This window comes from Acartia tonsa, chromosome 1 (genome assembly GCF_053477335.1).
Source record: "Acartia tonsa isolate MP-2025a chromosome 1, ASM5347733v1, whole genome shotgun sequence".
NCBI lineage: Eukaryota > Metazoa > Arthropoda > Copepoda > Calanoida > Acartiidae > Acartia > Acartia tonsa.
Window position 1 is genome coordinate 15031278 of NC_137260.1, and position 13131 is coordinate 15044408.

General features: G+C 29.3%; 1 protein-coding gene across 1 annotated transcript in view; it reads left to right on the top strand.

The window, feature by feature from the left end:
* Positions 1 to 13131, top strand: part of Khc-73 (Kinesin heavy chain 73) — a 164533-nt gene that overhangs the window by 14107 nt on the left and 137295 nt on the right. Inside the window, exon 4 of the mRNA XM_080169918.1 lies at positions 10887 to 11013. Coding sequence (XP_080026044.1) covers positions 10887 to 11013 — 127 coding nt within the window. The remainder of the gene's footprint in view (positions 1 to 10886; positions 11014 to 13131) is intronic.

Genomic DNA, 13131 nt, shown 5'->3' on the forward strand with positions numbered 1-13131 from the left:
CCTTTTTGTGTGCTGTTTTAGTATTTACAGAAACTGTAAAGTTATTTTGGATATAATCATGCAACATAGCACACCACTAACTTTCCTTCAATTCAAAACAATCACAACAGCGTTTTCAAAAATAATTCCAAAATTGCTAGACAAGCATAGTTTTGTATCTTTCTAAATAAAATTTAAATTCAAAATGTACGTTATATAGTTTTTAATATGTTTTTTTACATTTTTAAACAAATTTTGCATTGTTTATTATAAAACCTTATAAGATGTCTGTTATTTTGCATGTACTTCAGCATTCAAGAGTATTAGCATCAACGATTATGTTTATACAATAACGATAAAAATAATATGGTCTCAGGGTTTTCACATGTTTCCATAAAAATGTATAAAATAGCGTACTTATTATAATACAAAATATGTTTTTTTGCGTTGATTATTTTACTACCTTGTTCAAAATAGTTTAAAAGCTAAATCGCTCTAATCAGTTAAATTAGTAGTCTTTCCCTCTAGACAGACAGACAGAAAACTACATTAAACTAGAGACTTATTTTTATTTTAGATAAATAAAAATTGTAACCTATTTTCTGACAACAATTTAGAGTATACTTGACCCAATATTATAAGAATTCTATCAATTTATATTGAAGGATATTACTTCACGTTCGCTTGTTCAGGACATTTCAGCCGCCATTAAACTGCTAAAAAGCCTCCAATTAAGACCTGAATAACCTTTCATTATACAACGGCCAGAAAAACAACATGGATTGTCTTTACAGTGAAAATTTTGGCTTATCACAATTACCATATTATCTTATTCGTTATTGAATTTTGATTGGATCGAAACTACTGGTGTCAAGACTTTTTGACCAATAATTTTATTCTATAGAAGACTTTTATCATTATGGAGATGAATACCAATAGATCGTCCTTCGTCTTAGCCCTTAAGATCCCTGATATGTTTAGTAATAATTAATATATAGGTATTTAATATAATGATTTCATAACCCGAATTTGACGATTTTTTCGTCAGCAAATCCCTGCTTTCCTTTTACGTTGACAAGATTTTGCTGAAGTGATTGACAATAGAAAATAACTTTTTTTTGTAGGGTTGAAAGAAAATAATCTTATCTTTTTAATTTAGTAAATAAACAAAATCTTAGTTGAGTCTTAAACATATTTTATGTTTGATTTTTTGTAAGATGGGGCTGGACTAAAAATATAATTTAAAAAGTAAAGCAAAGTGTCTCAATTAGGATAATGTTCAGAGAATTAAATCATTATTATTTTCTACACACCTTTCTTCAATTTACCACTTTACATTAGATCTTTCGTTCTTTGGGTTTTTAAATGCGAAGCTTTTCTTTAATTAGTGTCAGACCGTCCGTCCGTAGCGGATAGCTTTTTGCGTTAATTTAGGCATGTTAGAATTGTCCTATCGATTTCAAAATGTGCATGGTGATTCCTATAGTAGTTAGATACCATTTAAAAAGCATAGCAACTCTATAATGATTACCGAAATGTCCGTACGTCCATTTAAAACAGAATGATTGTTTTACATTTTTGATAAATAAAGAATAACTTTTTATGTGATTTAATTCTCCGATCTGATTTTTGGTATACTGATTCCTGGACAACAATGCACAATATTAATAGCAAAGCAACTCTATAACCAAGTCCTAGAAATGTAAGTATGTCCATAAACATTATTCTGTATCAAGCAGTTTTTCAACAAATTTACTTACTATTTTGCATCGACTCTTATACATTTATATACTGATTATTCAGTTGTGACATTATACAAGTGTTAATGTCCTACCGTTTCAGTGCTTCGCTTTTATGGATGTTGTCATCCTTGTTTTGCATAAAAACCAGAATGTAAATATTACAAAAATTAGAATTAGTAGTCCTAGAGTATAGGTCAGTCTTCTAACCGAACTAGCTGACTTTCCATCCATTTTAATTATTTCCCCAGTTAACTATCACCCTTTCATCCCTCAAATTAAAAGCACTTCATTAAGTAAGCTATAAAAGTACCTACATGGGTAATAGCATATTATTTTGACTTTTTAAAAAATATAATTTAAGTAGCGGGGATGATTAGCCAAATGCCCAAATAAATGTCTCAATCCGTTTATTTATTTTAGCAAGTATTTGTTTGTTTGACTTATCAAACTAGTTCAACATCATGATGATTGTTTAAAACCAACAAATAAATATTTTTCTGAACAGCCAGTTTTTGAACAATTTACATTAGTGAATACTTTTGCTTTTTATTTGTCCTTTATAACACTTGAAAAGTTTTGGGGACTCATACAAATAGAAAACAAATAACGAATGTAAAATTGATGAAATGTAGTATTGGTAACACTAAATAAACAACAAGTCTGGTTAAATTTATCAAAATTTTTACAGAACACAGTATTATTTTTTTCTATTAAAAAATAGAAAAATTTAGTTTGTCTTGCTTAGTTAATGTTGGTTTGAATTTATAAAAGCATTTGACATAAAAATAATTTCAATATTGAAGCATAGTTATTTCTTTCATCGTATTATAAACGGCTTTCTGCGGATATGGAATGTACAATTATAAGATTAAAACCAGTTTTTTTAGCACCGAGGTGCCGAAGGCGCAGGCTAAAAAAACTGACTTTAATCTTATGATTCTACATTTTTATATTCCTTAGAAAGCTGGATATAATACGATGCTAGACATAGTTTTTTCGTATGGATGAGAACCGGTTCCTATCCACCGGATTCAAATGAATACGAGAAAAACCTTTACTGTGTTTTTGCGATTATAGCGATAAAAATTAGCTTTATATGCATGACTCTAAAAAAATACTTGAGGCTACATTCTTAGAGGTCTCTAGGGGCACTTATGACAAGGGGGCGGTCGACCCTTCATATTACATTTTAGTTTTAAAAAGAAAAATTATAAAAATATTTTTGGGAGGGCGTTTTTTTTTTATTCTACGGGCGATTTTTTTTGAAATGTTTTGAAATGGTCTGCTGTTAGACCATAAATAGATATGTAGCGGGAGTGTAAATATGTTTAAAATGTCAAAAAAGTTTATAGGTATGTGTTTTTATTAATATGAATTATGAAAATTTAATTTTAACAGCATTTCTAATTACATAACCTTTTATAAAGATGCGATGCATCTCTACAATTCTTCAAATCAAAAAGAAAAAAAGAAACGTTAAATATCTTATTCAGATTCTTCAAAAATAGACTTTTTGTATGTATTATTTACTGATTTGTGTTTTTTCCTTTACAGGACGATTGAGAATGATAACCTTAGTTATTGAAATATATATATGGCCTGTACAAAGATGTTAGTTTGATAAAGTAGTCTTGGGTTGAGATGGATCAATAGCTTTTAAAACTATTTCTTTTTGCTATTTTTTAGAAAACTGGCTTTAAGTCCCTCAAAATTGTGGATTGAGAACTTAATTAAGAATTATCCTATCCTGCTGAAGCCCTGATCCTGAGAAGTCTATTCCTACGGTGCACTAACCCTGTGGGAATATCAAATACCTAACGAAATTACTCGTCCCTTCCCACTTATTTTCAAGCTATTTTTAAAAAAAACATAGAGGGGAGGGAGTTATGTGCTCAACAAGGCACATTTAGGGAAAATGCCCAAAAATTTGCTTAAATCTGAGCAAAATATTTGCAAGTTATTTAGCATAGAGAAAAGTTAGAGGAATATATTCTGGATAAACTGTTTGTATGTGGAATAGAATTATTATTTATAGACTAACATCAAAGAAACGACCCTTTCATTTTCTCTGACTTGGCTAATTTTTTTTTGTTACGTCATAATCAGTCAGACACTATAACTGTGTTCTTTTAAATCTACTCGACAGTGTTTTAGAGCATAATAAAATTTTGCCCTTTGTTTTGAAATATACAAGGTATCTTCAATTACAATGGTCTATATTGCAACAATACTTTCCCATGGATTTCTATCATAAACGAATAAATGTTGGTTGTTTTTCTAGGGGCGATTTCTATTGGGAGTGTTGTGGTACTCTCGCCCAGATTAGTTTTACATTTTCCCAGGACTTATGAAAAGCATTTTAAAGGAGAACCATATCGGTTCAGCGGTTCAACAACCTTACTACTTTGTATAATAGGATAATTATTCAGCTGTCCATCTATTATTAATGCTCTAGTTTATTATGTGACCAGAATATTTGTTTGAATGTTCAAAATTTATACTACACAAAGAATATCAAAATAGGAAAGATATCAACCAGTTTTTTACTTTGCTAGAAATATAATTCTTAGCAAGTTAGGTTAGGTTACAAAAAAATATTCTATATTAAACCCTGCAGCAAATCATGTCAATAACGTAAAACTAAAAAAGATACTTTATATTCTTTGGGTAAAACTTTGAATATCAGAAAAGTTGGAGGGCATTATAAAGCCATTAAAATGTGAAGATTTTTAAATCGCATGATAAATAAGTTGATAATATGAGGTTTAAACAATTTTCAAATGGAAAAAGGTTAAGAGAACAAAATCTATCAAACAAATTGTTGAGAATTTATCTTCTGAGCTAGGAACACAAAATAAACAAACCATAAAAATACACACACACACACGCCCACACAAAATACACACAGAGATCTAATGACTATGTTTGTGTATCCAATTTTTGTACGTTTCTATAATATTAAAAGACTTGAAAAATTATGTTAGCCAATGACATTGACCATTAATATTAGTTTCTTGGCAAAACTACCAATTAAATAAATGAGAAAAAAGGAGAAAAATCTACGTCTTCTTTTAACCAAAATTTTTTGAATATATATAGGGCATAATTCCTTCTTTTTTATTCTTATACGTTTATTCTCTAAAAATATTTAATATAGAGTTTTTATGTAAACTTAATATATAACCTAAATTTTGAAGAAATTAATTATTTGAAATGTGATTTTGTCTTACATTTTCGTTTTGTTTGAACATCCAATATTTCTGCTTTATTTACTTTTATATCTCCTTAGTAGATTTTGGTATCTTTGGATCTAAAAAATGAAGGATAAACAACCTTTCAGAAATAAAATAAGGACAAACAATCTATTGAGCACCAATTGTAAATATTCAATAAATCCCTGTATAAAAGTAACATGATGTATATTGTATGTACGTCTGTAGCAACGAAATTTCTTTTACGCTCAACAATTCGCCCAAGTCAATTTATTTTTTATTCTAGATTCAGCTAGATGTGAAAAAAAATTTTATAACTGAAATAAATACAGTTATCAAATTAAAAAGCAAAAAGTACTTTTTTTTATTTTGGTAATATGCTCCGCCAATAAAAAGGAAATTGCAATTAGACCAACAATTAAGAGATGAAGATGGATAGGAGATGGAAATCACATACAATGTCAATCTTGGATAATCAGGGATTTAGGACAATGATACGAAGAAAAATTTGCACACTAAAATCTGTTTGCAATAATCTTTATTTCATTTTGATCTTATAGTAGTTTATTAAATAAATGGGAGAAAGCCCAATCTTTCCCGCTTTTGTATAATTTTTGAGGAGTACGATTCATGTGACGTCATATAAAAAGGGAAGGGGGAAGAAAATCTCTTCCCTTTCCTCCCATCTCTTTTAAAGAGATTTTCTTCCCCCCTTCCCTTTTTCTTTCCCGAAACGTATATGACGTAACTGAAATCGTACTCCTCAAAAGTAATACAAAAGCGGGAAAGATTGGGCTTTCTCATAAATGGGATCACTGAAAGATACCAGTAATAGGTTTCGTCGTATTTTCTCAGTAACGTTTAGATTAATGATTGTAACGCAGGGTTAAGAAATTAGAAATAGGAGAAAAGCTACTGTGAAAATACAACGAACCCCGCTACTTCGTTTTCTTTCTATGATCCAATAAATGTAAATGAATATACCATTTACTAAAATATTGCAAATATGTTATACGTTGAATAAATCTGAGGTATAGCCAGTACATAACACATAAATAAATGTTGGGGCAATCATACCCTGTTAAACTTGGAATCATATTCATATGTTGATATTTAATATTGATTGACTTTTTTGGAGATATAAAATAACTTGTTGTAATTACTTGCTTATTGGTTTAAATGTAATATGTCTAACCACTTTTAAGAAATTTCTTGCTTATATGGGAATAAATGACAAAGCAATAACTAAATACATTCTGAATAATACTATGTTGATATAATAACAACAGTAAAGTTTAACCTGGCACATCAGCCAGCAAACCTCTAGATAACAGGTTTGTTATGACTCCCCAGAGACATACCAAAATTTAGGAACAGATACATGTAACTTTAAAAACAAACTGTAGAACAGGAAAATATGATTTGAGAAAATTAACCATATTTACATGAAAGGTATTTTAGATTTGAGGAAAAGCTTTTGTGTATCAACATTTTCCACCAATCAAAAGAACCAATTCCATTTTCTCACAAAGCAAAATACTGACATATTTTTTATTTTTTTACGGCTTAAATCTATTTGTATATGTTATTGTTTAACTAAATCAACTGTTTGTATTTTCTAATATATATTTCCATCCATGATAAATTTATGCAGTCTTTTACCTCTATAAATCTGAACCTTACATATTGGCTTTTGCTTGAATATTTTACCATAAAAGATAATACCAAGCATATGTAAATGTAAATTGTAAATATGCTTATACAATCTTGATGTTAAAAGTATATCAAATTACGTTAAATTCTTGCTTTTATTTGTGCTTTATTGTTATCTAAAAAATAATATATGTTTTGATTAGATTTAATAAAAATGAAGTCATTATGAGTAACTAGGTTTAATTTAGAAATAGATTTTAAAAAAGTAATAAAAAGGAGTAATAAAATGATACATATTTTATGATTTTGCATTTCATTACTGTTTTTCCCCTCAAATTAAATTGAAATAAATAAAATTATGGTTTTATATTCTTTCCGGTTTAACCACAAATGATGATGAATAGAACAAGAACAGTTTGAGTTATTTCAGCAGAGCTTTTCACTGGAGCAAAGCTAATCTGTTCAAAATATTGTTCGATAAACACTGAAATAATCAAATTACAAAAATGAAAAGTATGTGTTAAAAGAGTTGAATGTGTGTTAAGTATTCTATAATACAAAGTAGCTTGATGTCTGTTCGTCTGTCCGTCTGTCCGTCTGTCTGTCTGTCTGTCCCTTAAGATCTCGGTAACCACTGAACCGATTGGATTCTACTCTTCAGGGTATATTTCTATTGGTCCTGTGGTGGTTTTAAGCTATTTTCTTGGGGGGTGGGATACCCCCAACCCCCCCAAAAACAAAAAAATCTCCCCCCCATTTTTTTTTTTTTTTTTTTTTTGCTGAAGATTTCCTAGGTTCTTTAGGTTTTGTAGAAGATTTCCTAGGTTCTTTAGGTTTTGTTGAAGATTTCCTTGGTCCTTTAACGAATTTCGCCTTATTTTTTTTAATCACCTCTTGGGGCAAAGCCCCTAGAGGCTAGGGGCGAAGCCGCTAGTATGTATATATACCAATAAGACCCCTTAGTTTTTTTTTTAGAAAACCCAGAAACGGTGCCGGGCAGGTTTTAGGTTGGTATCAACCTTAGTGGAATTCATGGCCATTTGAGGAATAATATACCCCCTTTAAATAAAATTCCCACTTTCGTGAATTAGATTCAAAAAAGCTTTCTCTTTTATGATAAAGGATTACCTGTTGGCGGGATTTCCAAGATAATATAATCGATGAGATCTTTTAGTTAATTATCATCTTTATATAAAACTACCAGTTACAGCAATTGGTGAAGCCACTAGAGTATGATTTAGAATGAAAATTTGGGACAAGAAATCAACTTTCATTTTTTGTACAAATTCCTCCTTTTTTTGTGTGCTGTTTTAGTATTTACAGAAACTATAAAGTTATTTTGGATTATAATCATGCAACATAGCACACCACTAACTTTCCTTCAATTCAAAACAAGGACGTTTTATCAACATAAATCACAACTACGTTTTAAAAAATAATTCCAAAATTGCTAGACAAGCATAGTTTTGTATCTTTCTAAATAAAAGACTCATTAAAATTCAAAATGTACATTATAGTTTTTAATATGCTTCTTATCATTTCTAACAAATTTTGCATTGTTTACTATAAAACCTTATAAGATGTCTGTTATTTTGCATGTACTTCAGCATTCAAGAGTATTAGCATCAACGATTATGTTTATACAATAATGATAAAAATAATAAGGTCTCAGGGTTTTCACATGTTTCCATAAAAATGTATAATATAGCGTACTTATTATAATACGAATGAAAAAATATGTTTTTTTGGTTTAAACAAATTCTTACATATAGTTACTGTTAAAAGTAGAGAAAAAAACTAAATCTGTCTCGCTCTTTAAAAGATCTTTCGTTACAGACAGACAGACAAAAATCTACTTTGAATTAGAGACTTATTTTTATTTTAGATAAATAAAAATTGTAACCTATTTTCTGACAACAATTTAGAGTATACTTGACCCAATATTATAAGAATTCTATCAATTTATATTGAAGGATATTACTTCACGTTCGCTTGTTCAGGACGTTTCAGCCGCCATTAAACTGCTAAAAAGCCTCCAATTAAGACCTGAATAACCATTTATTATACAACGGCCAGAAAAACAACATGGTTTGTCTTTATAGTGAAAATTTTGGCTTATCACAATTACCATATTATCTTATTTGTTATTGAATTTTGATTGGACCGAAACTACTGGTGTCAAGACTTTTTTACCAATATTTTATTCTATAGAAGGCTAGCTTTTTTTATTACGCAGATGAATACCAATAGATCGTCCATCGTCTTTGGCATTTGATATAATGATTTCATAACCTAAATTCGGCGATTTTTTCGTCAGCAAATCCCTGCTTTCCTTTTAGCGTTGACAAGATTTTGCTGAAGAGATTGACAATAGAAAATAACTTTTTTTGTTAGTTTGAAAGAAAATAATCTTATCTTTTTAATTTAGTAAATAAACAAAATCTTAGTTAAGCCTTAAAAATATTTTATGTTTAATTTTTGTAAGATGAGGCTGGACTTCAAATATAATTCAAAAAGTAAAGCCATAGAGAAAAAAATAAAAGAGAGGAATCGAAGCAACTAGAAGACGAAAATAGGCAGTGGGCCTAGAGGCCTACTCAGCGCTGTTGCCGCGCTAAAATTTATTGCTATTCCACTACTTTTCAAATGGGAGGATTAAAAATTATTAAAAAAAAATATTTTTTTACTTTTTACTATTTCCATATTTAGGGCAAGAATATTAGATTAAATATTTTCGTTTTAATGTTTTAATTAAAAATTACATAGTATTTTATTTTTATTTAAAAAAATTTGTTCATGAAAGATGAATCCTTCTATTTCTAAAAAGGGGGAAATTTTTTTCATAATGAACATTCAGCTGGTTCTGACCGCCCACGGCTGTTTGCTAAATATCGCTTTTCTTTTTATTCACATTATTATTTATGATTGACTTACAAAAAGCCCTGGGCGGCTTTTGATTTTCGTCTGCTTCTAAATTTAGGGATGGGGAAGTAGTATTTTACCATGAAAAAGGGGTGAGTATTCATCCTCTTATCCTTTTTCCTTATGAGTAAAGCAAAGTTACTCAATTAGGACAATGTTCAGTTCAGAGAATCAAATTATTATTATTTTCTACACACCTTTCTTTAATTTACCACTTTACATTAATTCTAACGTTCTTTAGGTTTTATTGAATAAATCCAGATTGTAAATATTACAAAAATTAGAATCAGTCGTCCTAAAGTAGAAGTCAGTCTTCTAACCGAACTTGCTGATTTTCCATCCATTTTAATTCCTTAGTTAACCATTGGTTAATCATCAACCTTTCATCCCTGAAATTAAAAGTACTTCATTAAGTAAGCTATAAGAGTGCTTACATGGGTAACACCATATCATTTTTACTTTAAAAAAAAAATATAATTTAAGTATTGGGGATGATTAGCCCACTGCCCAAATAAATGTCTCAATCCGTTTATTTATTTTAGCAAGTATTTGTTTGTTTGACTTATCAAACTAGTTTAACATCATGATAATTCTTTTAAATCAACAAAGAAATATTTTTCCAAACAGCCAGTTTTGAAAAATTTACATAAGCAAAGCATTTTGCTTTTTTGTCCTTTATGACATCTGAAATTTTTTTGTGAATCATACAAATAGAAAATCAATCACAAATATACAAATTGCTGAAATGTAGTATTGGTAACACTAAATAAACAACAAGTCTGGTTAAATTTATCAAAATTTTTACAGAACACAGTATTATTTTTTTATATCAAAAAATAGAAAAATTTAGTTTGTCTTAGTTAATGTTGGTTTGAACTTAACAAAGCATTTGATAACATAAAAAAAGAATTTTAATATTGAAGATGAAACTACTTTTACTGTGTTTTTGCGATTATAGGGTTAAAAATTAGCTTTTTATGCATGGCTCTAAAAAATAAATATTTGAGGCTACATTCTTAGAGGCCTCTTGGGGCACTTATGGCAAGGGGGCAGTCGACCCTTCACATTACAATTTAGTTTTTAAAAATAATTATAAAAATATCTTTGGGAGGGTGGTTTTTTTCTAGGGGCGATTTTTCTTGAGAGAGTGTTAGTACCCTCTCAAGAAATAATTATACATAGATCTTCCCTAGACCCAAGAGCAGCTTCAGTGTAAGAGAGAACCATTTCGGTCCAGCGGTTAGCGAGATCTTTCAGAGCTAATACACAGAGTGTCAGAGAGACATACTTTTAATTCGATATAAGGAAGGATTATTTATTTAGCGACGTGTAAGGTTTACTTTTTAAATGTAAATCTAAACATTACATTTAATTTCAGGAAACCTTCAAAGAGTTTCACTTTTGACCTGTGTTTCAACTCTCATGATCCTGGCTCCTGCAGCTATGCCAGCCAGAATATGGTATTCCAGGCGCTGGGGCAGGATATCCTGGATAATGCATTTAAGGTAATTTTTAACTTTAGCTAAATTTGAGAATAGTTTTATAAGGAATCGAAATATATCCTATTATATAAAGATCTCAATAACAATTTAACGAATTGGGTTCTCTACTTTAGATAAGCTTCACATATGTCTTTAGATAGTTATATATAGGTTAGTCTATTTTCAGATTTAAGTCTTGTGATAGCTTAGGTTAATTTCTAGCCTCTCTCTGCCTCTTAGAATACAGGGCACCTAGATACTGGGGCGTAGCCGATAGTTCATAATAAAACATAAATTGACCTCTTTTGTTGTAAAATGCATGTCGTATCATTCTCCATCAATTACTTTTGTAATAACAATAGCTAAATTTGTAGTAAAGAACCACAATCAGAAATCTAGACACGTAAAGGAAAATTAGACTTTCGCGGATTTTCTGTTATTTGACCACTCAAACCTAACATTTGGAAATGTAACTCTGATATATGTCTGATATCTTATATATCACAAAAATGTTTTTATATTGTAACAGAAGATTTATCATGAATCATGTTTGCATGGGCGTTGCTCAGAGAGGGTATAATTATTAATACATATTTATTTATAATTTATCAATTATCAGTTGTGTTCTAATGGAATTAGAAGTTTTCCAGATCATTGATTCTTAGATTTTATGGGAAGAACCTTAAACACAAATCTGTAAAATTTGAGTATAAACAATTATAGGATTTGATTATTTGTTATTTGTAATTACATCAACAAACAAACAGTTTAATTTTCAATAATTAAAAAATTTGACTCTTTTTATCAAAAAAGAGTTGTCTTTTTTTCCACATGTCCAAATCAGAAAATATTGTAGAAGAAAGATGAAACTTTTAGATTGGTCATAGATTAAAATTTTATTTGATCAGAAGAGATCAAGTATTTTGGGTAATAAGTGGTTTCATCTATAATACGAAAATAAGTCTGTCCGTCTGTCTGAAGCTTAAGATCTCAGTAATTTGGGAAATGAAAATAATTATCAAGGATGATAACATCCATAAAATCGAAAATTGAAATTAGACTAGTAAAGTAAACCATGTTTAAGGTCTTTAAATCTTTTACTAGCGGCTGCGCTCCTAGCAACTTGGAGCTTTGTATTGGAAGAAGTTAGAAATTGGGGAAATTACCTAAAACTAAACTTAGATATAAAAATTGCCATTAATAATTTATTTTCAAACTTGTGTAGAAGATAATACTTTTGTGTTTTCAATTTCTCGAGATGGAAAATTACTACTTCATTTCACATTGGGTTAGAAATAACAAAATTAATAATAGAATACGTTTAAGAGTTTATATTATGGAACAGGTTGCAAAAACGATATGCTCTAAAATTTAAGGGTAAATGTATTTTTCTACTTTTAAAATCAAATGTTTATTAAATCTTTAATTATTACTATCTTAAATTGTCTATTATGTATTTTATAAGGGAGAGAGGAGACAGTGAATTACACTGGTACCCAAACCAGTTATCTTCATTCGATATCTTTAAACTTTGGATACTTGAAATTTGATTGATTGATTCCAAACCTTTTAACCAATAATCTAATCCAAAGAAGGTTTTTTTCCTAAGACTATTGGAGTTGTTCCTTAATTTAGAATTAATTGTCTAATCTCTTAAGAAATCTGGTTGTTAATGCATTATGTTTTTAATGAGACTAAAATGAAAATATAAAAATGAGAAATTTTTTGTCCCTACCATCATCCAAACGACGCAAAAACGAGAGTAATTTACTATGAAAGGAAAGAAATATTAATCTTTGTTAGGAAGAAAACATCTAAAATTTTGCTAATGATGTTAAAGGGCTCATAATTTTGTAGAGAGTTTTTTTTGTCTTTTCCATATCATCTAAAAGTACCCTCTTATGAGATTCTAATATCTTTTGATTCTACATTAACAAGAATAACAATGTCTATTTGTAGCGCAACAAAAAAACACACAAACAAACAAAAATTATTTTCAAATAAGACTATTGGCTAAAATTGCAATAATCGGCTGATCCCATGTAATTTAGAAAAGAATCTTAGACTTCTTCCTTTCCTAACAGCTGAGAAAGTTAAACTATTGTTCTTTGAGTCGATCACAGACAGGCGTACAACCCTCGT